This window comes from Numenius arquata, chromosome Z (genome assembly GCF_964106895.1).
Source record: "Numenius arquata chromosome Z, bNumArq3.hap1.1, whole genome shotgun sequence".
NCBI classification, from domain to species: Eukaryota; Metazoa; Chordata; class Aves; order Charadriiformes; family Scolopacidae; genus Numenius; species Numenius arquata.
The window spans coordinates 3,041,484-3,066,802 of NC_133616.1; the positions used below are offsets into that span (position 1 = coordinate 3,041,484).

Below are 25,319 nucleotides of genomic sequence, written 5' to 3' on the forward strand. Positions count from 1 at the left end.
GCTGGTTTTGCTTCTTAGCTGGATAATGGGAGGTGGCTGTAAAGTGCCCGAGCCTGCAGACCCTTCTGTGTGAAGTTCTCCTGTCAGCCCTGCCGCAGAAAAAACTGTGAAAATGGAAACTTTTACCATCAAAAGCCAATGGAATGCTATGAGACTGCAGAGGGTAGATGTGGAATAACAAAAAAAGTGTGGCCAGGAGGTCAAGGGAGATGATTCCACCCTTTTACTCCGCGCTGGTGAGACCCCACCTGGAGTACTGTGTCCAGCTCTGGAGCCCCCAACACCAGAAGGACATGGACCTGTTGGAGCAGGGCCAGAGGAGGCCACGAAGTTGCTCAGAGGGCTGTGAGGACAGGCTGAGAGAGTTGGGGGGGTTCAGCCTGGAGAAGAGAAGGCTCCAGGGAGACCTTAGAGCCCCTTCCAGTCCCTCAAGGGGCTCCAGGAAAGCTGGGGAGGGACTCTTGATCAGGGAGGGGAGCCACAGGACAAGGGGGAAGGGTTTTAAACTGAAAGAAGGGAGACTTAGATGAGATCTGGGGAAGAACTTTGCTGTGAGGGTGGTGAGACCCTGGCCCAGGTTGCCCAGAGAAGCTGTGGTTGCCCCATCCCTGGAGGGGTTCAAGGCCAGGTTGGAGGGGGCTTTGATCAACGTGGTCTGGTGGGAGGTGTCCCTGCCCAGGTCAGGGGGTGGGAACTGGATGATCTTTAAGGTCCCTTCCAACCCAAACCGTTCTGTGTTTCTAAGCTTAGTTCTTCCTCCTGTCCTCCTCTGCTCCTTACTCTTCTTTCCCTGACCCTTTTCTCCACCCTTTCATGGGCGGGGGCATTTTTCACGCTGAAGGAGAGAGTGAACTTGGTGGTGAAGCAGAACGCTTTTCCATCCTTGTGGTACTTTTCTTAGTGAATTTGAAAGTTTTTTCTTGCCCCCTGCTCTTAATCTTGGTGTCACGTAGATGGATTGGGTGTAGTGAAGGAGAAAGAGGTCTCCTCTTGTTGAGAACTTCAGAAGTCACCTAAATAAACCATGATGTAGGCATGGGAGGTGAGGACTTTTATACCGACTCGTAAGTATTCTTTCTCGAAAGGATTCCTTATCTCTAGAAAAATCACATTCTGGTGTACTTTTAAAAAAAAACCCCAAAGTTACCATCTTGATCTACTTGATCTATGGCATTCCTGAACTTTACCAGAGGGATGTGGATATCAAAATAGAAATATGAGCGTTGTGTCTTGTCTTGTGAACAGTTGGGGAATGGATATATGGGTAGTGGGTTCCTATAGATCCCATGATGGGGAATAATTATAATTAGTGCCCTGCTTTTTGGATATATGGGTAAGTGGGTTCCTATAGATCCCATGATGGGGAATAATTATAATTAGCGCCCCCCTTTGTGGCAAAAGGGTTCAAAAATCATACTGATAAATCACTTCCAGACACTCGTTCTTTTGGAATTGTTTAAATGGATGTTTCCAGGGATGAATGACCAAGTTACTATTCAAAAACTAAAGTCTAAAGTCAGAAATTAGTCTCAGATTTTCTTAAATATTAACTCCACGTCTCCTAAAGGCTGAGAGGGTTTTATAGGGGAGCAAAATAAATGGAGTCAACGAAAGCTCTAGAGGTATTTCTGTAAAATCCTGTAAAAACATCTAGTGTCAGTTACACAAGTGGAATGAAACTCTCACTCACTGCAAACATTTATCAAATTTTAGCAATTACAGCAGGATTCATTTTTTTACCCCCCATCGCTTGAGGAAAGTATGAAGAAAAAAAGGATTTGATGTATTTTCGGTCAAGCTGGTTTTCTCTCTTCTGCTGTGTATCCCGTATACTGTTCTTATAAGAAGCATAACTATATGGTCCATTTATGGGTTATTTTCCTTCGTGGTATTTAACCCACATTTATTTATTGATTTATTTTTTTTTAAGATTAATTTTAGTAAGCACAGTTTTATAAATCTTGTGATTATACCCACTGGTAAAAAAGCTGAGGAAACCACAGCAACTCTTTTTGGACTGCTGAAACATTATTTATTTTTTTTTTTTAATGTTTAAAATGAATGTGGGCTTAACTGCCTGGAAAATAATGATCAAAACCATAGGTCCTATTGCTTCAACTGGCTTAATGCAGTTAAAGCCCTGTAACCACACAGAGCTCAATTTCTTTTACTGCTACTAATAATAATAACGAGGGGGGTAAATGAGTGAATGCAACAATTCCCTAAAGGGGAAAAGTATTTCTGATTTTTCCTCTTTGATTTATGAAACTGTAAATGAAATCACAGAATCACAGAATGATATGAGGTTGGAAGGGACCTCTGGAGATCATCTAGTCCAACCCCCTGCCAAAGCAGGGCCACCCAGAGCAGGTCCCACAGGAACGTGTCCAGGCGGGGTTTGAATGTCTCCAGAGAAGGAGTCTCCACCACCTCTCTGGGCAGCCTCTTCCAGGGCTCTGACACCCTCAAAGGAAAGAAGTTCCTCCTCATGTTGAGATGGAACTTCTTGCGTTCAAGTTTGTGCCTGTTCCCTCTTGTCCTGTCCCTGGGCACCACTGAAAAAAGCCTGGCCCCATCCTCCTGACACCCACCCTTGAAGTATTTATAGGCCTTGATCAGATCCCCCCCAGCCTTCCCTTCTCCAGACTCAAAAGACACAAGAAGTCCCTCAGCCTTTCCTCATCAGAGAGATGCTCCAGGCCCCTCATCATCTTTGTAGCCCTCTGCTGTCCCCTCTCCAGCAGTTCCCTGTCCTTCTTGAACTGGGGAGCTCAGAACTGGTTCCAGTGCTCCAGCTGGGGCCTCCCCAGGGCAGAGCAGAGGGAGAGGATGACTTCCCTTCACCTGCTGGCCATGTTTTTTTTCATGCCCCCCAGGATGCCATTGGCCTTCTTGGCCACAAGGGCACATTGTTGGCCTTTGGGCAACCTGTTGCCCACCAGCACTCCCAGGTCCCTCTCTGCAGAGCTGCTCCCAGAGCCAGCTGGGCTGTTTGCACACTCCCCTGCCCAGGTAGCATGTAGCAGCTGAGATGCATAGGGACAAGCTGGAGCTTGTCCAATTGCTTCTTCCAGCTTCTGTTGGATGGGACTCCCAATGGGCTTCTGTCGGGCTCCCAGTGATGCTTCTGCTGCTGCTGGACAATGGTTGAAGCCACATAGAATCATGTAGGTTGGAAAAAACCTTTAGGATCATCAAGTCCAGCTGTAAAACTAACACTGCCAAATCCACCACTAAATCATGTCCCTCAGCACCACGTCTACACATCTGACAAAATGCTGGAGAAGGGGAAGTCAGACTTCTTTTCCATGAGAGTCTGGAATGGGCAAGGTGTGGGTAGGGGTAGTGGAAGCTTGGAAGAGAAGGATCTGAGAAGGAGTGGGGTCTGGTAGGGGAAGGAGCTGGGAATGAGCTACAGGGAGGGCAAAGGGAAAGGGTGAAGGTTTTTGCATAAGAAAAGGAGCCATAGATGGATGAAGAAGATGTGATGGAGACATTGAAGGTCCTACTTGAGGTTATCTAGCTTATTCCAGTCCCATTCCTCTTGTCCCATGGGGACACCCTTTATGAGAGAGCGCATGATGGGACCCGAGACTCCTGAGCTCCATCACAGTGGTAAACAAGGAACTTCCACTTTGATTGGTAAATTATAGGGATGTGTCCCACAAAATCATGCCGGAAGAAACGTGGGCCTCATTTTATTTGTGGGAGGAGGTTGCTTTGCTATTTCACTCATAAATGAGAGACTGTAAGAGAGAGCTTATTGGAGATTTAATCATTAAGTTGATCTTTTTTTGTTGGGTAAGTGTATTTTATCTCAGAGAGGAGGAAAAAACCAACCCTTGGGTATCATTTTAGAGAAAATTGAATAAAATTCTTGCTCTTCAATAAGCTTTTGGAACCCTCTCCCTTTTCTGTACTATCGCTTTGGATTTCCATTGTGCGCGATGTCAAAACAAATAGTATTTTATACTGCCCATTTTCATAGTTATATTTTGTTTTCAAAAGTAGGCTTAATTTTCATTACTCTTAGCATTCAGACGTCGGGAAATGAAACGTGCAACCACAACTTACCCCTCTTACATTTATATCTTACAGATTGTAACCATTACTTAATGATCGTATGCGGTTCTTCAAATAACAGTATGTTTTTCTTCTGGAAGGTTCAAATGCTTGGCTTGAGATACTTTTTGTTGTCAAAATGGTTCGTTTCTGTCTTTATATAAAATCTTCTCTTGAAAGCAGATGTTTTCATGTAGTCATAAATAAGCTGTTTTAAAGAAATCAGCCGATTAATTGCAACCAAAGCCACTTTCTACACTTATTTTAGCATTTTGCAGTTGTGAAGTAACTCATGAACTTGTATCTGATCATAGGTTTATGCTTAGCAGCCTCAGGATGATCAACTTCTCCTCTAGCAGAGTGTCTTCTTGCAGTGAAGTTCATGTGTAATCCCTTCATTACACAAATAGCAGCTTTTTAACTTCTCAGGCGCCTGTTTTGTGGAAATACACGTAGAAATGGCCTGTGTTGTCCATCCTGACTAGTTGTCCTTGTTTACTGAAGCTCCTTGATGACTTGCTTTCATTTATACAATTGTCATTTTGTCTTAAAATAATATTAGTGACTTGTTATCAACAGAAATTACAGAAACACAGAATCACAGAATGATATGGGGTTGGAAGGGACCTCTGGAGATCATCTAGTCCAACCCCTCTGCCAAAGCAGGTGACCCAAGAGCGTGACCAGCAGGTGGAGGGAGGTCATCCTACCCCTCTACTCTGCCCTGCAGAGGCCACAGCTGGAGTACTGTGTTGAGTTCTGGGCTCTCTGGTTCAAGAAGGACAGGGAACTGCTGGAGAGAGTTCAATGGAGGCTACAAAGATGATCAAAGGACTGGAGCATCTCTCTGCTGAGGAAAGGCTGAGAGACCTGGGGCTGTTCAGCCTGGAGAAGAGAAGACTGAGAGGGGGCCTCATCAATGCTGAGCAATATCTAAAGGGTGGGTGGCAAGAGGATGGGGCCAGACTCTTCTCAGTGATGCCCGGTGACAGGACAAGGGTCAATGGGAACAGACTGGAACATGGGAAGTTCCATCTCAACGTGAGGAGGAACTTCTTTCCTGTGAGGGTGGCAGAGCCCTAGAAGAGGCTGCCAAGAGAGGTGGTGGAGACTCCTTCTCTGGAGACATTCAAAACCTACCTGGACCCGTTCCTGTGGGACCTGCTCTGGGTGGCCCTGCTTTGGCAGGGAGTTGGACTAGATGATCTCCAGAGGTCCCTTCCAATCCCACATCATTCTGTGATTCTGTAATTTCCTGAGCCTACCAAACATGCCTTCAGCAGCTATATCTTTATTTAAATTTAGAATATGCAGTCTGTAATGATATTTGGGATGCACTTCTTGCTCAGGTCTTTGTATGCGTGGTTTTCAAAGCAGAGATGGGTAAGAATCCTTTCAGGAGGTTCCTCCTTTTTAGGGGGTTACTCCTTTTGAGGAGATTAATCAAAAAACCACCAAGATCTTTCAGCTTAGGCAAAAATGTGATCTTCCTTGAAATCCTTCATAAAAAGAAGCTTTCAGGTATACTAGGCAATAAAATGAGGGAGGAGAGAGCTTGATGAATCTTCATTAAGATGCTATTTCAGATGTCTGTCGTACTGTGAAAGAGCTTCGAGAGACAGAGTTAAGGTGAGAACGAGGGTGGGTGGTAATGAAAGAAAGAAATGTGCATGTGGAGTTTGCAGAGCCTGGAAGTTAAAAAAATGTTTTAAAAAAACCAAATAGTTGCATTTCAAAGATAGTACTTATAAAGTATTACCCTTATCTCGAATAAGCTCCGTAGGATTCTTTTTTTTCCACTTGGCTTTTGCTTTAGAATCTATCGAGTAAGAGTTTTGATAAAATGTACGTGTAATTATGTCTTGACTATTAAGTATTACTTACCGTTGCCCAGAGAAGCTGTGGCTGCCCCATCCCTGGAAGGGTTCAAGGCCAGGTTGGACGGGGCTTTGAGCAACCTGGTCTGGTGGGAGGTGTCCCTGCCCATGGCAGGGGGTTGGAACTGGATGATCTTTAAGGTCCCTTCCAACCCAAACCATTCTATGATCTTATGATAATATATCGAAGATGAAGTTATACAGAGTGATAGCTTGTGTGGAATAGTCCTTGTTAAGTGAATTTTTGATTTGATCTGGAATAAGCCTGAATTGATAGATAAATAGATAGATTGATTGATATAAACTTATATCTTGTCCTTTAAAATGGGGGGGGGGGGGGGGGGAGGGTGTTGTGCTTGTGTTTGCTGTATTGCTCCAGGTTGGTCAGCTGAATATTCTAAGAGGGAAGACTGGATTGATACTCCTTCTGCAATAAACTCAGAGACAGTGGTAAACTTCATCCACCCTGATAGTGGAGAGCACTGAAAGATAGAATTTTCTAGGTTGGAAGGGACCTCTAAGATCATCAAGTTCAACAATTAACCCAACATTGCCAAAACCACCACTAACCCATGTCCCTCAGCACCACATCTGCCCAGCTTTGAAATACCTCCAGGGATGGTGACTCCACCACTGCCCTGGGCAGCCTGTTCTGAGGCTTGACAACCCTCTCAGTGAAGACATTTTTCCTAATATCCATCCTAAACCTCCCCTGGTGCAACTTGAGGCCGTTTCCTCTTGTCCTATCAATATGAATAGGTGTAGATAGAGAATCAGAGTTGCTTAGGATAGAAGGGACCTTTCAGATCATCTAATCCAGCTGTCAACCTAATGCTGAGAAGATGACTTTAACCTGTTAAGGGAAGAGACCTCACCTCTGGCAAGAAAAAGGTTTCAGTGTGGAGTCAACATTTAACCTGTTGATCTGCCTGGCGTCCTTCAGCGTGTGCGCTCTTGCCCGTCAGTCAGAGCTCGTACGTGCTGCCTCTTGCCCAACTGGTAATGAGGGAAAGTGGGCAGGAATCGGCACCATTATTCAGATGTCTAGGGTGGAACTGGAGTAGAAAGTGTAAAGGGTAAGATCAAAAAGAATATAGGAGTGTGGTGGCACCGGGCATAGAAATTAGGGAATTGCCAAATTTAATCATCTTTCTACACTTGGTGTGTTTGGATGTGACTTGACAATAAAGTTGGTGAGATCTTCGAGGTGATAATATTGCAGAGATAGGTCTCTTTTTTTTTTTCCTTTTTTATTTTTTTTTTTTTATTATTCTTGCTTTAGAATACAATTGCTTTTGTCATGTTTGAGGCTGGAAGCTAATGCACCTATCTTAAGGAATGTGAGAATCCAGACAAATTTCTGTGTTCTTATTTAGACCTAGGTGCTGAAGAACTTTGTTCTTATTTTTTTATCTTTCAGATATTGAAAAATATCACTTGGTATGCTGAGCGTGTCCTAACAGAGATCTCACTTGGGAGTCTCCTGATACTAGTCGTGATAAGAACCATCCAGTACAACATGACACGGACAAGGGTAAGAGTCACGTGTAGCACTTACGCACGTAGCGTGGATTTCTGAAACGAAGAGCACGAATTTGGTTTCAAAAAGGGTGTGGGATGTTCTTCGTTCTGTTGCAACCAGTTGGCACCTGAATTTACGGGAGGGAAGGAAATGGGAAGATTAGCCCTATGAATAAAACGCAATGTCAAGTGGTTTTGAACTTCATAGAATGGTTTGGGTTGGAGGGGACATTAAAGACCATCCATCTCCAACCCCCTGCCATGGGCAGGGACACCTCCCACCAGACCAGGTTGGACCAGCCCCGTCCCACCTGGCCTTGAACCCCTCCAGGGATGGGGCAGCCACAGCTTCTCTGGGCAACCTGGGCCAGGGTCTCACCACCCTCACAGCAAAGAAGTTCTTCCCCAGATCTCATCTCAATCTCCCCTCCTTCAGTGTCAAACCCTTTCCCCTCGTCCTGTGGCTCCCTTCCCTGATCAAGAGTCCCTCCCCAACTTGTAACACAATTTCTGTGTTATCACCCAGTAGGATTCTCTAAAGGATTCAGGCACCGAATTCATCTTCAGATGAGAAGAAAAAAATTCCTTAGTTTCATGAGAAGAAATGATCCCTTATAGGTTGTTTGCCTCACTTAAATTACTCAGAATTGGGAATGAATTGATATTAGGAAGAACTTCTTTGCTGTGAGGGTGGTGAGACCCTGGCCCAGGTTGCCCAGAGAAGCTGTGGCTGCCCCATCCCTGGAGGTGGTCAAGGCCAGGTTGGATGGGGCTTTGAGCAACCTGGTCTAGTGTTTTTTATTGTTAAGTGTTTTTATGAAGTACGACCATGGGTTATAAAACCTTTTTGAGCTGTAGCAAAGCAAAACCCCTTCAACTTCATGGCCTCGTGTCAAATTGATTGGGTTTGTGCATTTTTCAAGCATAAGATTCTGTGCCTTATCTCAAACATGTTACCATGGTATGATATACTTTTGCATATTTGCAACAATTAAAGGCACGGACTTTTTTACGTTAAAAGTAAATACTTTACTTTTTTTACATTAAGTTTACATTAACCCCCCCCCAAAAAAATACTTAAATAGATTTTAAATTGGAAAACTTTAAGGATTTCTCTTTTATGATCAAAAGAATTGGAAGAAACGAGGCCATTCTTGGAATATATTTGTAGGATAACCCTGAAAGGATTATCAAGCCTTGGAACGGGCTGCCCGGGGAAGTAGTTGAGGCACCATCCCTGGAGGTATTTAAAAGATGGGTTGACATAGTGCTCGGTGACATGGTTTAGTGATGTTTTTTTATCAGAGTTAAGTTGATGGTTGGACTAGATGATCTTAAAGGTCCCTTCCAACCTAGACAATTCTATGATTTTATGATTTGGAATCGGTTATGTTATGTAAATTCGTATTTTAGAGTTGAACAGGGAAATATAAATCCCGATTGGATTGGATAAGCGGATGAGTTTGGTTCTGCAAAAGCCCTTGACTTTGATAGGGCCATTGTTTAAATGCTTATCTGGGTATTTAAATGCTTTCAGGGCAGCTACCAAGGGGACCAGAACTTTGAAGTATCGTATGGTTATAGTTGTGGGACATATAAAACGCTTTGAAAGAGTCAATAAGGAGTTATGAAGCAGAAAAATTTACGATGAGACTACAAAAAAGAGAGAGAGGAAGGGAGAAAGAATGGATTTCAGTATTTGTTATAGAATAGAATCATAGAATCGTCCAGGTTGGAAGAGACCCTTGGGATCATGGAGTCCAACCATCTACCCTACACTACAAAGTTCTCCCTTACACCATATCCCCCAACACCACATCTAAACGGCTCTTAAACACATCCAGGGATGGTGACTCAACCCCCTCCCTGGGCAGCCTGTTCCAATGCCCGACCACTCTTTCTGTGAAAAATTCTTTCCTAATGTTCAGTCTAAACCTACCCTGTTGGAGCTTGAAGCCATTTGTTGGAGCTTGAAGCCATTATATCTGTGATGTCATTCTAAATCAGCATTGCTAAAGATACGAAGACATCACCCCAAATGATGCTATGATTTACGTATGTGTGTGTACTTATACACTGAAATCCCTATGAAACGCTCTTTTATAAGCCTTAAATTTTAAGAAAACATATTTAAAGCATCACCAAGTGTATACACTTTGCATTTCTACTATATGCTTTTGACCAAGTCCTTTAAAGGAACATCTATTACTCAGTCTTTTGAACGATTCCTGCGGTAGGTGTCAGTCTGTATCAAAAGGACAGTTTGATGTGGGTTGTTGTTTCTTTTTTTTTTTTGCTTTCCTCTCCTTTCTGACAGGACAAATACCTTCATACAAATTGCCTGGCAGCCTTAGCAAACATGTCAGCGCAGTTCCGCTCCCTTCATCAGTACGCGGCTCAGAGGATCATCAGGTAAATATAAAGACTTCTCTCGAAACCCACCTTTGCTGAAACGCGGGATTAGAGGAACTTGACTTTTATTTGCCTTAATAGGTGCTGATGAACTAAATAGCTGAAATGGTAACGGGATAACTAAATAATCCCGGAATAAATCTTATTTGCTTTACACTTTTTAATAGTTCTGAGCGCACAAAAAATATTAGTTTCTCTGAGAAGCTTCTGACTTTTGATTCTCTTAACAGAACGGTTCAGTAGTTGCTTCAAAATGGAAAGTTTTCAGGGTTTTGTGTGAAGTACGGGGTTTTTTTAAGTCATGTATCACATTATTATTATAAAAAGGCACTGGGTGTTCTCACTAGTGGTTCTCAGGTTCTACGCAGACTGGATTTTCAACTTGCTTTTACTTCTTCCTGCATATTTGGCAAAAGATCCATCCGTTAAATCAGACCTAATGATCGTTTCGTGATTTTATGCCTGAAAATACGGGCAATAAAACCTACGCCCGTGCTTCTCAACTGATAAATTTCGTGTAGTAATAATTAGTTAATACCTGCTCTGATTCTAAAATAGGGCCATAACTTCAGAGAAGTGGATATTGAAGTTGGTCCTTCCTGTTTTATTTTTTTTATCTGCTGCAGCTACTTTGTAAAGGCAGGTAATGATGCCTCGGGCATCCTTCTCCTCTTGGCAGCCAGCCCCGCTCCACGCTCCGAGGGAAACTGGGAAGGTCCTTCTTAATGGGATCTGGAATAAACTGTTATTAGTGCTTGTCGAGTGCGGACAGCATGCCAAAAATAAGTCAATGATAATTGCGTGCCTCTACATTTTGTAAAGGAGTGGGTGAACAAGAGACACAGCTCGTTCGTTAAACCACTGCTCTTCTAGGATTTAACTCTCGCCGAGCCCCTTCTCTTTTGGAAGTGGTTGGTTGCAAAAGTATGGACAAGTCGTCCTCTTTTCGTACCCTTGTTAGTGATAACGAGGGGTCAGAATTGCAGCTCTTTTCCCATTCCGTATCACAGACCTTTTCTTCAATACCCGCTCTCTTCTTTTCTCAGACCGTAGGCGTGGAATCTGAGTTTTCCAAGTATTTGCACAAGTTGGCCTTGGAAATCGTAGATCCTGGCGTGGCGCGAGATGCGCTACCTTGATGCTCAAAAACTTGGCCTGGTTTTTAGCGCGATGCTTTTGTTTTCCACTTCGGAGCTTTTTCCTGAAGCCGGTTTCTGATTTTCCTGTTGCTGGTTTCTGATTTTGTTCCATTTTATTCTACTGCTGTTTCTGCAGACCAAAGGAACATGGGTTCCTCTGGTTATATTTGGGCCAGGAAGAGGTTGTCTTGTTAGTCCTCTTACAGTTGGCTGTTGCCACCACTCAATAATCTTGTAGTCATCTAGCTCCGTGAGTTGGCTTTTGTCAAAAAGCTCTGAGTTTATGGAAATCTCCTGGTCAAAATTTAAACTCTTGGTTCAAAGTAAGCTCAGCTGGTTTATTTTGATTTAATTGGGTTATGAAATGGCTAAACATGGGGTCTGCTGGCTCATCGGAAGAGCTGGCAACCGTTAGTGGAGAAGTGGCAACCTCAGTACCTTTGCACACACGTCTCGTCTCAACCTTGCGGCTCGGAAATGGTGAGGAACCTTTTGTGCTGGGAGACTTCTCCCTACACCAGGCTCTTCCAGCCTTCTCACGTGAGGTTTTCACCATCTGTAATGGCATCTTGGAGGCAGATTGACTCCCTGATGGTGAAGACCCATCTCAAGACCCGAGGAAGGACATGCAACGCCCAGAAATTCTCTTGCACTCCTTGGGTGCAACATTCATCAATCTGCTGGGTCGTTTGGGTGCCGCCTTCATCATCTCTTTAGACGGGCGTAGTTAAAATGTGACTTTAACGTTGCTGCTCGATTTTAGTTGTGAAATAATTGTGCTAATTTTCTTAACGTGCCAAATAGAGAGACCTTCGAGCAAACACATAGCACTGGTATATTCGAAACTCTCTACTTTCTTCCAAAGATGTCAAGCTCTTGGTAGCAACTATTGGTTGGTTTCTATTTGGCTTTTAGCAGATAGAACTTCACACGGGATCTGATCTTCTTATTATTACGAATAATAACCGGCTTCCAACCAACTGCATTATGGTAGGATCCTGAGAAGGATCCTGGTTATTTCAACCATCGGGTGCTGGCCGGGTTGGAGCTGTATTTTTATGGTTGGAAATAATCTAAGGATAGGTACAGAACGTGGACGTACTCATCAACTGAGGAAGGAAAACAAAAAGGGAACATGGTATATATTTATCCTATAGAATAGGATATTTTTACATAGTCCAAAGATATTCCACGCTATTATTTTTAAGCTTCTGCCTTGTTGTAGCCAGACACTCCATGTTATTATGTAGTGGAAATTCTAATGAAGGAGGTGGCTTTAAATTTGAAACAGAACCAGAAGAACAAGAGGAGGGTCAGGGAAAGAAGATCTTATTCTGCGGGTGGAAAACTGTACAACAGGCAAAAATGGCCACCAAAACTGGGATTGTCCCACTGAATTTGGGGACACTTAATTTGGGGTGTTAATTTGTCCGCTCTGACCGTGTTTGCTTATAAATCAAAAGACCCTACTATAAACATGTATTAAAACCTGTTGTAAAATGTCCTGTGGGACATGGGAGGGCTGGAAGGAAGAGTTGGTCTCCCCTAAGACTTCACTGCTTGCGTGGTGGCATTTTCTTCTCAGGAGCTTTACAACCTTGGGTTCCCTGGCAGGTTTAAGGACCAGAAAGGAAGTATTTTAACCTGATTTCCTCTCAAAATACACAGATTTCTTCTAAAGTTTCAGTTCTCAAGAAAAACAATAGGAATACACGTATTTTGTAAGAAAAGGATGTTTTGAGACATACATTGTCCTTCTTTTTCCTACCTTAGGAAGTCAGTTAGATGCTGTTATTAAATTTAGCCAGCACTGATGGACCCACCTTGCTCCATGATGCCGAAGCAGAATATTTATATTTAAATTCCTGTTCTGGTTCTACCATCGAAGTGCAAGCACCTCGGGAGAGAAGAAATCACAGTATCCATAATGAAAAAGCATTTCCCGTGAAGGAAAAGCTTAAAAAGAAGATGGTACTTTATATTACATAAAGTATTTTAGGGTATAGGTTTTTAAATTAAGTAGCTGTGAAACACTTAATTTCAAATCTACTTAGCAATACACCAGTCATAATTTAAGCCTCACCAGATGCACTAATGATTCCTTCCTTAATGTGAGAAGTAATTCCATTTCCATGCAGGCTTTTTCCTAATCCTATTCTGAGCAGAGACTGCCAATTGTTTTAAATTCGGGCGACTATTTCCTATGAAAGAATTAGCTGAGAATATTCAATACAGTTTCCTTAAGAGCTCAGTAAAATACAACTTCGTAACGTGGGGTAATTTGTATCGCGTTCCAGCGAGCATGAAAATTGACAGATTTGTATAAACCTATCAGGAGCAGCTGCTGGAAGTAAAAATAGATGTAATAGATGTTTTATAATAAGATCCAGGGCGGTATTCGCTTGATGTTGGATGTCCTCTATCGCAGACTGCCCTGACTTTGCCATCCTTCCCTTCTCTATCCCGTTGTTACCACTGGTTTGGTTTTAATTATACAGAGCTATTTCACCCTCGGCGTAGTGCCGAGGATGATACTGCTCTGCTCTTTATCTTTGGGGTGCGCTTCAGACATTTGTAGTATCTTTAAATTATTATAAAAAAATGCAAATAAAATGCGTGCGGATGTCATTTACTGTCACAAGTGACTGCCAGAGGTGGCTGTGTACTCTCTAAGCACCAAAACACAATGAATCATAGAATCATAGAATCATCCAGGTTGGAAGAGACCCTTGGGATCATCGAGTCCAACCATCTACCCTACACTACAAAGTTCTCCCCTATATCATATCCCCCAACACCACATCTAAACGGCTCTTAAACACATCCAGGGATGGTGACTCAACCCCCTCCCTGGGCAGCCTGTTCCAATGCCCGACCACTCTTTCTGTGAAAAATTCTTTCCTAATGTTCAGTCTAAACCTACCCTGCTGGAGCTTGAAGCCATTCCCTCTCGTTCTGTCATTAGTTACCTGTGAGAAGAGACCAGCACCAACCTCTCTACAGGGTCCTTTCAAGTAGTTGTAGAGAGTGATGAGGTCTCCCCTCAGCCTCCTCTTCCTCAGACTAAACAGTCCCAGCTCCTTCAACCGCTCTTCATAGGATTTGTTTTCCAGGCCCTTCACCAGCTTCGTTGCCCTCCTCTGCACTCGCTCCAGCACCTCCATATCTCTCTTGTATTGAGGTGCCCAAAACTGGACACAATACTCCAGGTGTGGCCTCACCAGTGCTGAGTACAGGGGCACAATCACCTCCCTACTTCTGCTGGTCACGCTATGTCTAATACAAGCCAGGATGCCGTTGGCTTTCTTGGCCACCTGGGCACACTGCCGGCTCATATTCAGCCGCTTGTCAATTAGAACCCCCAGGTCTCTTTCTTCCAGGCAGCTTTCCAGCCACACTTCCCCAAGCCTGTAGCAATGCACGGGGTTGTTGTGGCCCAAGTGCAGAACCTGGCACTTGCCCTTGTTGAAACTCATGCCGTTGATTTTGGCCCAATGATCCGATCTATCTAGGTCTCTCTGTAACGCAGAGCGTTACCTGCAGTGAGGGTAGGTTTTTCCTTTGCTTTGTTTCTGCTCTAGAAGTAAAATTACCAAAAAGTAAAGCCACGCACCGAAATGGCGTATTAGGGCAGGTATTCCATTTGTCACTTAAAACTGCAAATCAGCGTTTAATTCATTAACCTACTTAGAAACAGCTTTAATGATATTCAGCTTTTCTCCAGCCAGCCCACTCTAGTATGTGTGATGCCTGGAAATGAAGTACTGGGTCCAGTGCTGCCCCTCTCCCCCAGTTCAAGAAGGACAGGGAACTAGTGGAAAGAGTCCAGTGGAGGCTACAAAGATGATCAAGGGACTGAAGCATCTCTCTGCTGAGGAAAGGCTGAGAGACCTGGGGCTGTTCAGCCTGGAGAAGAGAAGACTGAGAGGGGACCTCATCAATATCTAAAGGGTGGGTGTCAGGAGGATGGGGCCAGACTCTTCTCAGTGGTGCCCGGTGACAGGACAAGGGGCAGTGGGCACAAACTGGAACATGGGAAGTTCCATCTAAACATGAGGAGGAACTTCTTTCCTTTGAGGGTGGCAGAGCCCTGGAAGAGGCTGCCCAGAGAGGTGGTGGAGACTCCTTCTCTGGAGACATTCAGACCCCACCTGGACACATTCCTGTGTCCTGCTCTAGGTGGACCTGCTTTGTCAGGGGGGTTTGGACTTGATGATCTCCAGAGGTCCCTTCCAACTCCTGCCAGTCTGTGATTCTGTGAAGAGGAGAGTGTTTCCCTGAACAGCTCTGCTCTGCCATCTCATCACTGTGTCATCCCAAGAAAATTAGTAACAAGAAGGTGACTGATTACTTAAGGCTAAAGCTTTTCCTGTAGCTTCCTGTATTGGAATGTTTGCTATTTTCTAAGCAGGCAGATACCACTAGAGGCTGCCATACACCTCGCTAATTAGACACGCACATTTGACATTAAATGACTTTATGGGGCTAGAAACGCTATCCAATTTCCCTTTTTTTCCTACATCATCATCACAGCTCTTCACGTGCAGGGCTGTGTGAGCCCCTAAATTCACTTCTCCCCCTTAGATGACTTAAAGATGGCACGTAATTATGTCAGTGTCATATTTTATTGATTTCTGTGGCTGCCGTAGAGAGTTCAGTGGGATTCAGGGAATGATATGAGGAAAGAGGTTTCCGTCATCCTCCTAATGTTCACAGGAGTCAAGTGGAATTAGGGAAAAAGTTGTGTTTAAAAGGGATACAGGTCAGAGACTTGTGCGTGCTGTGCGGTGCGGTGTGTTCTACTTGACTGTCATAGAATCATAAAATCATAGAATGGTTAGAGTTGGAAGGGACCTTAAAGATCATCTGGTTCCAACCCCCCTGCCATGGGCAGGGACACCTCCCACTAGAGCAGGTTGCTCAAAGCCCCATCCAGCCTGGCCTTAAATGTGCAATGAGTCTCATGGAAGACATACTCCCATTACAAGAGGTAAAATGTATTCCTTTGGCTTTCATCGTAGTCTACTGTACGTGTTAGGAGAGCAAAGCATGAGACCTACAGTCGGTCGTAGTGGTTCTCCTGCTGCCTGGAAGAAGCAGAGATGGATAGGAACCCAACTTCTTCTCCACTCTGGTGAGAGCCCACCTGGAATACGGTGTCAAGCTCTGGAGTCCTCAACACAAGAAGGACATGGACCTGTTGGAACAAGTTCAGAGGAGGTCACAAAGATGCTGTGAGGGCTGGAGCCCCTCTGCTGTGAGGACAGGCTGAGAGAGTTGGGGGGGTTCAGCCTGGAGAAGAGAAGGCTCCGGGGAGACCTTAGAGTCCCTTCCAGTCCCTCAAGGGGCTCCAGGAAAGCTGAGGAGGGACTCTTGATCAGGGAGGGGAGCCATAGGATGAGGGGGAGGGTTTTAACCTGAAAGAGGGGAGATTGAGATGAGATCTGGGGAAGAACTTCTTTGCTGTGAGGGTGGTGAGAGCCTGGCCCAGGTTGCCCAGAGAAGCTGTGGCTGCCCCATCCCTGGAGGGGTTCAAAGCCAGGTTGGAGGGGGCTTGGAGCAACGTGGTCTGGTGGGAGGTGTCCCTGCCCATGGCAAGGGGGTTGGAACTGGATGATCTTTAAGGTCCCTTCCAACCCAAACCATTCTGGTCAGCCAGCCTTGAGGCTGATGGTGGTGAGTGCTGAAGGATATTGTGAAGGAGTGTGATGCTGGGCACTGGAGAAGTTCAATACTGGGTCTTAACTTTTATTGAAAATAGATTTATAATTAGTGTGTTTAAATATTGATGTGTCAGTAATGAAGGATCCCTGTGGTTCCCCAAGTCTGCCTTCCTTTATCTGAGAAGAGACTGAAACCCTCCTTTCTCTTTGTACTCAACAGTGTCTTCACCATTTTCTAGAGTCAATTATGTTTCATAAGCTACTAAGAAGAACTGCCATCCATTTTTTTATGTGCTGCAGTATTTGGGAAGTTTCACCTCCCAGCCATAAAACCATTTGTTTTAAAGTTTTCTAGTTAGTATTTTCTACTACTGTTCCCTCTTAGGGGATGGGATTTTCTTTAGTGAAAATATTCATGGCAGTTCTTTAAGAATAAGAGTACATGATCTGATCAACACCTAAAAATACTTAAAGGGTGGGTGTTAGGAGGATGGGGCCAGTCTTTTTTCAGTGGTGCCCAGGGACAGGACAAGAGGAAATGGGCACAAACTTGAATGTAGGAAGTTCCTTCTCAACATGAGGAGGAACTTCTTTCCTTTGAGGGTGGCAGAGCTCTGGAAGAGGCTGCCCAGAGAGGTGGTGGAGTGTCCTTCTCTGGAGACATTCCAACCCCACCCGGACACGTTCCTTTGGGACCTGCTCTGGGTGGCCCTGCTTTGGCAGGGGGTTGGACTGGATGATCTCCAGAGGTCACTTCCAACCTCATATGATTTTGTGATTCTGTAATTCTTTGTTTTGCTAAGTGGAGTTTTCAGAGCTTGAAATTATGTGTTAAAAGCAATGGTATCATCAACCAACCTGAAGAAGAGTGGATGAGGGAGAGGCTGTGGATGTTGTTTACATGGATTTTAGTAAGGATTTTGATACAGTTTCCCACAGTGTTCTCCTGGAGAACCTGGCTGCCCATGGCTTGGATGGGAGTACTCTTTGCTGGGTAAAAAACTGGCTGGAGGCCGAGCCCAGACAGTGGTGGTGAATGGAGTTAAATCCAGTTGGCGGCCGGTCATGAGTGGTGTCCCCCAGGGCTCGGTAGTGGGGCTGGTTCTCTTTAACATCTTTATCAATGATCTGGATGAGGGAATCGAGTGCACCCTCAGTCAGTTTGCAGAGGACATCAGGTTGGGTGGGAGTGTCACCTGCTGGAGGGTAGAAAGGCTTTGCAGAGGGATGTGGAGAGTCTGGCTGGATGGGCTGAGGCCAACGGGATGAGGTTCAACAAGACCCAGTGCCGGGTCCTGCACTTGGGTCACACCAACCCCATGCAGTGATAGAGGCCTGGGGCAGAGTGGTTGGAGCTGCCCGTAAGAAAAAGGAGCTGGGGGTAGTAGTAGATGAGTAGATGATCTCCAGAGGTCCCTTCCAATCCCATATCATCCTGTGATTCTGTGATTATCCAAGAATGGGTTTTAATCAAGTGGTTGATTTTTTTCTTGCAAAGTTTTCCTTTTTCGGTCATCTTTATAGAATTTCACGTCTTTGTAATATCCCCCGTGTTATTTGATGGAGTGGATAATATTTTCCTGACTTTCTCCCTAGCTTTTTATAGGCTGTGAGGAGTCAGGTGAATTGTTATTGTTGTCAATTTTCATACTGTATTGCACTTAAAAGAAGAAAATTTATTACTTCCCTCTGCTTTCCCCTAGATTATGTCAGTTGTTGCTTTTATACGTTAGGGATAAGGGGGAAACTAATCAAATTTTTCACATTTTGCTGTGTTTGGCAGAACGATGATGACTCTAATACGTGTGTTAATTACTTCTGCTACCATGGCTTTTTTTCCCTGGCCTATAATTATTTCTTGAAAATATTTTTTTATTTCTTTTATATGTTTGGGATGAGGTTTAATAAGGCCAAGTGCCGGGTCCTGCATTTCGGCCACAACAACCCCAAGCAACGCTACAGGCTTGGGGAAGAGTGGCTGGAAAGCTGCCCGGCAGAAAAGGACCTGAGAGTGTTAGTGGACAGCCAGCTTAACATGAGCCAGCAGTGTGCCCAGGTGGCCAAGAAGGCCAACAGCATCCTGGCTTGTATCAGGAATAGCGTGGCCAGCAGGAGGAGGGCAGTGATGGTGCCTCTGTACTGGGCACTGGTGAGGCCCCACCTCGAGTGCTGTATTCAGTTCTGGGCCCCTCACTACAGGAAGGACATGGAGCTGCTGGAGCGTGTCCAGAGGAGAGCCACCAAGCTGGTGAGGGGTCTAGAGAACAAGTCCTATGAGGAGAGGCTGAGGGAACTGGGCATGTTTAGTTTGGAGAAGAGGAGGCTGAGGGGGGACCTCATTGCCCTCTACAACTACCTGAAAGGAAACTGTAGAGAGGCGGGGGTTGGCCTCTTCTCCCAAGGGAATAACGACAGGACCAGAGGAAATGGTATGAAGCTGCGGCAGGGGAGGTTTAGATTAGATATTAGGAAGAATTACTTTACTGAAAGAGTGGTCAAGCACTGGAACAGCCTGCCCAGGGAGGTGGTGGAGTCACCATCCCTGGAGGTATTTAAGAAACGTGTAGACGTGGCTCTTCAGGGCATGCTCTAGTTGCCCGGGATTGTTGGTTTGTGTTGGGGTGTTGTGTGTGAGGTTGTGGGTGTGGGGTTTAGTTGGTGGGTGCTTTTTTTTTTTTTTTTTTTTTTTTTTGGGGGGGGGGGGATTTGTTGTTTGTTTGGTTTTGTGTGTTGTGTTTTTGTTTGTGGGGTTTTTTTTGTTTTTTTTTTTTTTAATGTGGTTGGACTCGATGATCTCAAAGGTCCCTTCCAACCACTAAGATTCTGTGATTCTGTGATTCTGTATTAGTGAAATGTTTTCGAACCTCAACTTTCCTCAACAAGGATCTCTGTGTATAGAGCAGAAGACATTTTGAGTTTGCCAGGCGTTTGTTTGCTTATTACAAATAATCAAATATATGTATTCAGCAAAGAAGAAGAAGGTTTATGCAGCAGCGAGACGTGAGATCTGACCTGCTTATTAGGGGCCACGTTCACCTGAAAAATCACAACTTTTTCCTGCGTGAACGTGGTGAAATTAAAATTTACCAATTGCTTTGTAAAATTGTTGACCCGTGATGATAACGAGATGTAATCGCTGGCTGGAAACTCGTTAGGCTGCTCGGGTAGGAAGATAAACAAATTTCTCTCCCAACTGGCTTTACGTTCTGAATATTCTGCTTTTCCTACCTATTTTTTTCCTTGCTTCGATATCCAAGGTCCTTTCGGGAAAGCTCTTTGACATACAGCTTCCTCTTTCAGCGGAGAAGAGCGGTGGCACAGTTGGTACAGAAAACCCAGTGAAATGGGGAGTTCCCCAAATCAAAGGCACTTCTTAAGGTGAAAAAACTTGAAATAAAACAACCCCAAAAGCCAGGTTGCTGCGTGAATGCTTCAAAGCTGTTTGCTTTCTAATTTAATTCTCATTTCAAAACTTAAGTATGGGAACAGAAGAGTTCCTTCTCCTGCTGGAATTGTGATTTTTAAATGGTGAAATTTTAGCTTCGTTGCCTAATTAGGCGAGTAGAGTGTGCGATAGTTGTGTTAAACCCATCTTTTTGGCTTCTTTCTTGCAGCAGGGGAATGAGTGGTGTTAAATAAGAGCCATTTTTTGGACAGAAAATATCCTAAAATTGTTCCAAATTTAGGAGTTGGAACCCTTTGACCCTCTGAAACCTTCGGTTGGAAAAGTCTCATTTTGGAAATGGCAACGTTCAGATAAAAAAGCAGGATAATGCAAGTAAGATGTCAGTGATAGAGCTATAGGATAAGAGCCAACATATACCTTTATTACCGCAGAATATGAAAACGAATTCCTTCTTCCTTTATTACTTCTCCCTCGGTGCTGTCGTAACAAGGGATTCCTGTTGCTTAGGGCGGGTCGGCTCCGAGGATGCTTTGAAACACGCGGGTTTGCATCGCACCGCGCGCACCGGCCGGGCTTCAACGCCGCCGTAAGAACGATCAATAGGCACGTCTTTTATATTCTGGGTTCAAATCTTAATTGGACCGTTAAATTAAATCTCCGTTTACCGATCTTTTAATCGTAACAGAGGAGTGTTCGTAATGGCAAACCCCAGAGAAAAGCGGCAGCTGCTGCTGCTCTCACACCGGTGTTCGTCGAGAGATTTCCTGAGTCAATTTATATAATAATAAAAGATTAAGCTCTGAAAGAGGTTCTTAAAATTAATATCCTGTGGCCAGAGTTGTTAAATACTGAACCCTCTGAGCATCGGCTTGTCTTTTCTTTTTTTATAACCAAAGAAAGGAAAAAAGAAAAGAACTGAGGGTAATGACCAGTTTCACTGACCCGGTGATGTCTGCAGGTGTTGGGAGGAGCAAAGTCACAAATCCCTCTTTCTGATGGTGACATATAAATATCTTATATAATATCTTATATATATAAATATAAGAAAGGAAACATCACACCCATTTTTAAAAAGGGTAGAAAGGAGGACCCTGGGAACTACCGACCTGTCAGCCTCACCTCTGTGCCTGGGAAGATGATGGAGCAGATCCTTCTGGACGCCATGCTTGGGCACATGGAGGACAGGGGGATGATTCAGGACAGCCAACATGGCTTTACTAGGGGCAAGTCCTGCCTGACTAACCTAGTGGCCTTCTATGATGAAGTGACTAGGTCAGTAGACAAGGGGCGACCTATGGATGTAATCTATCTGGACTTCTGTAAGGCCTTTGACACAGTTCCTCACAACATCCTGCTTGCCAAATTGGAGGGATACGGATTTGATGGGTGGACGGTTCGGTGGATAAGGAATTGGCTGAATGGTCGCACCCAGAGCGTGGTACTCAATGGCTTTAAGTCCAGATGGAGAGCAGTGACAAGCGGTGTCCCTCAAGGGTCCGTGCTGGGACCAGTACTGTTTAACATTTTTATCAAAGACATAGACAGAGGGATTGAGAGCACCATCAGCAAGTTTGCAGATGACACCAAGCTGTGTGGTGTTGTCGATACACCAGAGGGACGGGATGTCATTCAGAGGGACCTGGACAGGCTGGAGAGGTGGGCCCAGTTGAACCTCATGAGGTTCAACAAAAGCAAGTGCAGGATTCTGCACCTGGGAAGAAACAATCCTCAGTATAAATACAGACTGGGGGATGAGGTGTTAGAAAGCAGCCCTGAGGAAAGGGACTTGGGGGTGCTGATGGACGAGAAGCTGGACATGAGCAGGCAATGGGCTCTCGCAGCCCAGAAGGCCAATCCCATCCTGGGCTGCATCAAAAGAAGTGTTGCCAGCAGATCCAGAGAGGGGATTCTGCCACTTTGCTCTGCTCTGGTGAGACCTCACCTGGAGCACTGTGTGCAGGTCTGGAGCCCTCAATATAGAAAGGACATGGACCTGATGGAGCGGGTCCAGAGGAGGGCCACCAAAATGATCAGGGGGCTGGAGCACCTCTCCTATGAGGACAGGCTGAGGGAGCTGGGGCTGTTCAGCTTGGAGAAGAGGAGGCTCCAGGGAGACCTCAGAGCAGCCTTCCAGTACCTGAGGGGGGCCTACAGGAAGGCTGGGGAGGGTCTGTTTCCAAAGGCCTGCAGCGACAGGACGAGGGGCAATGGTTTGAAGTTGGAGAAGGGGAGATTTAGATTGGATATTAGGAAAAAATTCTTTACCGTGAGGGTGGTGGAACACTGGAACAGGTTGCCCAGGGAGATGGTTGAGGCCCCTTCCCTTGAGATATTCAAGGTGAAGCTCGACGAGGCCCTGGGCAACCTGGTCTAGTTGGGAGTGTCCCTGCTGACTGCGGGGAGGTCGGACTAGATGACCTTTGGAGGTTCCTTCCGGCCTGGACCAATCTATGAATCTATGAATCTATCATCAGTCTGAGCGTTTCCAGAGTAATAGGTAAGTTTTTCCCCTCTTTTGCATCACTGGGAATTGTAGTTGTGCCGGAAGGGAATTACTTTAATGAAAGCGATTGCGAAAATATGACTATTTCCTGAGTTTTCTGAACAAGAGAAGGTTTTAACGTCAGGCTGATGTTGGATTTCGTTGGCCGTGCTCCTAGTGTGGATCACGAGCGTTCAGGATGTCCCGCAGCCCAACACTCCTGATTCCGTACTTCAGGGGGACCTGTTGACGCAAACAGTGGCTTTTGCTAATTCCCGTTCCTGAATATTTTCATGCAAACATCATGTCGCTGAGAGAAACAAGGAAAAAGCATCTTTCTGTGGCTTCGACTTTGGGTCAATTATCTGCAGCTCAACCAGCTTGTTTGATTTTTGGTGTTTGCTTTCAAGAACTAAAAAATGACCTGTTCATCTCAGCAAACTTTCGTTGCCATGTGGCTGGGGAATTTGTTACTTCGACATACTTGTGTTGATTTTTTTCCCCATATCCTTTGCTTTGGTGGCATTTACCATGTGCTGTAGGTCTTAGATTTTAGAAATAAATTCTCTTCAGTATGGAAGGCCACAGAAGTGACGAGTTGATGTTACCTCAAAAGGAAGAATTAAAAACCTCCAAGACATTTCAGTGCTTCGTAACTGTGAAATAGTTTTGTAGCATTTTAATTTAGAGGAGAAAACTTTTATTATCTAAGAGAAGGCTCCGGGGAGAACTTATAGCAGCTTTCCAGTAACTGAAGGGGGCCTACAGGAAAGCTGGAGGGGGGTTTTTCACAAGGACATGTAGTGATAGGATGAGGGATAATGGCTTCAAACTGAAAGAGGGGAGATTGAGATGAGAGCTTCTTTGCTGTGAGGGTGGTGAGACCCTGGCCCAGGTTGCTCCGAGAAGCTGTGGCTGCCCCATCCCTGGAGGGGTTCAAGGCCAGGTTGGATGGGGCTTTGATCAACGTGGTCTGGTAGGAGGAGGGCAGGGTGGTTGGAACTGGATGATCTTTAAGGCACCTTCCAACCCAAACCATTCTGTGATATAAAATGATATCCTATTTCTGAGACGCTGCTTTATAATGAGATTTTTTTAACCCCTATGTAGTGTAGTATGTTACAGAAGTGATAGTGACATTTTTATTAGATGTGAAATTTTAATAGAAGTCCAAGTGGAGTGAAAAGTAGTAATTTTTCAGGAAAAGGTTATTCTCGTGTTCAGGCCGTGTTTGAAAGAGGACGCTGTGGGAGTGGAAGATCAAACAGCTCCAAGCCACTGAGTCTTTGATTTTAACCTGTAGCCTCTCAGGAGTGGAGGTTGTGTGCACAGCGGGATACCTGGAGAGGTTTTTGAGTCAACTGGTCAACCTTGGGTAGCTTTGGCTTCCTCTTTCATGAGCTCTTCACAGAGTGAAGTCTATTTCCAGATGCTTTTTGTGCTCTTCATCCTCCACGCTGTCACCGTTACTACTTACACATACAGAGGTTCCCCAATCCGTGGAGTGGCTTTTGTTGGGAGCCAGAAGCAATTTATAAAGATCTCGATAGCGTTAGATAAAAGAAACATATGCTGGCCTTATTAGTAGCTTGTTGACCTAGATAAGCTGTGGGGAAGCTTATAAGCTGATCAGTCATTCCAAAATTGGGAGGTGTCATCGCAATTAGTAGGAAAGGCTGTGACAAAAGGGGGGAGACAACAAGGGAAAAGAGAGTATTAGCAGCAAATGTCCTCTTGCTGGTATGACTTAGCAATGTAAATATAATGAAGTTAATTTTTAAATGAGTGAAGCATCTTTTGTTACTGTGCATTGAGTGTAGTTGTCGTCAAACGTATTAAAATGCTGCTTGAGCTGGATCCACAGAAAGAGGAGTTCTCCATGGGGGCTCGCCTGGTTTTGCCTGTCTGTAACATATGGAGGTGAGGTTTTAGGCTGATATCAGCTGTTTCCAACATGGAAATATCATTGAACTTGGTTTAAGCCCGGTTGAACCTGCTGGGGATTCCGAGTAGGCACCTGATGGGGACAGTAATACCCTGGTCCCCCATCTGGCATGAGCAGTCGAATGCCCCGCGTGCCATTAGAAGTGGTCAGAGCCCGGGACACTCAAGCTCACGAATTATGGAGATTTCCCAGATGGACAGACTCACGGCTTTGTTTTGAGAGAGATTGGATCAGTGTGAACCACGGAGGGGTCTTGGACAAACTGTTGCTTCCCTCTGTCTCACGGTCTTCTCACACGAAGCAGAGTGGTGGCACTGTGTTATCTTCCGCTCTCCGTATCGTGGCACAGGACTCCTTAAAAATACCATTTTTTGATTGCTGACCTGGCTTAAAAAGGTTTTTAATATCTAAATATATGCCACTTTAAAAGCTCAGCTTTGGACAAGATGGTCCTCTCTTCCCTTGACCACTTTGTGTGTGTCTGTTGACTTGGACGACAACACTTTGGGGGGAAGATCATTAACGATGTCTCGTTAGTCTTCTGCCGTCCAGGAAATTGTGCGGTACAGAACGAGTGATTAAATGAACGTGATGCAAATTAGCACAGAATCAGGCCTTAGAACTGAAGTTTATTGAAGTCTTGTTACCTATCTCAGGGAATCTAGAGCATCACAAAGATACTTCCACGCAACGGAGAGCTGCACTTTGGGGGTTAGAAGGTCCCGTTGTCCCATCTTTAATTATCATGAATGGCCCGTTCAAATTTATTGTTCCACATGAACTCTTTGGAAACAGTACGGTTTGATTAGAGT

The 25,319-nt window shown here is 44.7% G+C and overlaps 1 protein-coding gene across 13 annotated transcripts in view; it reads left to right on the forward strand.

Moving 5' to 3' along the window:
* The window catches only part of DYM (dymeclin), a 264,015-nt gene that overhangs the window by 114,357 nt on the left and 124,339 nt on the right, over positions 1 to 25,319 (forward strand). For all 13 annotated transcript variants that reach the window (XM_074165634.1, XM_074165630.1, XM_074165639.1 and 10 more), the window contains 2 exons: positions 7,360 to 7,473; positions 9,778 to 9,872. In XM_074165634.1, the coding sequence (XP_074021735.1) occupies positions 7,360 to 7,473; positions 9,778 to 9,872 (209 nt within the window). The remainder of the gene's footprint in view (positions 1 to 7,359; positions 7,474 to 9,777; positions 9,873 to 25,319) is intronic.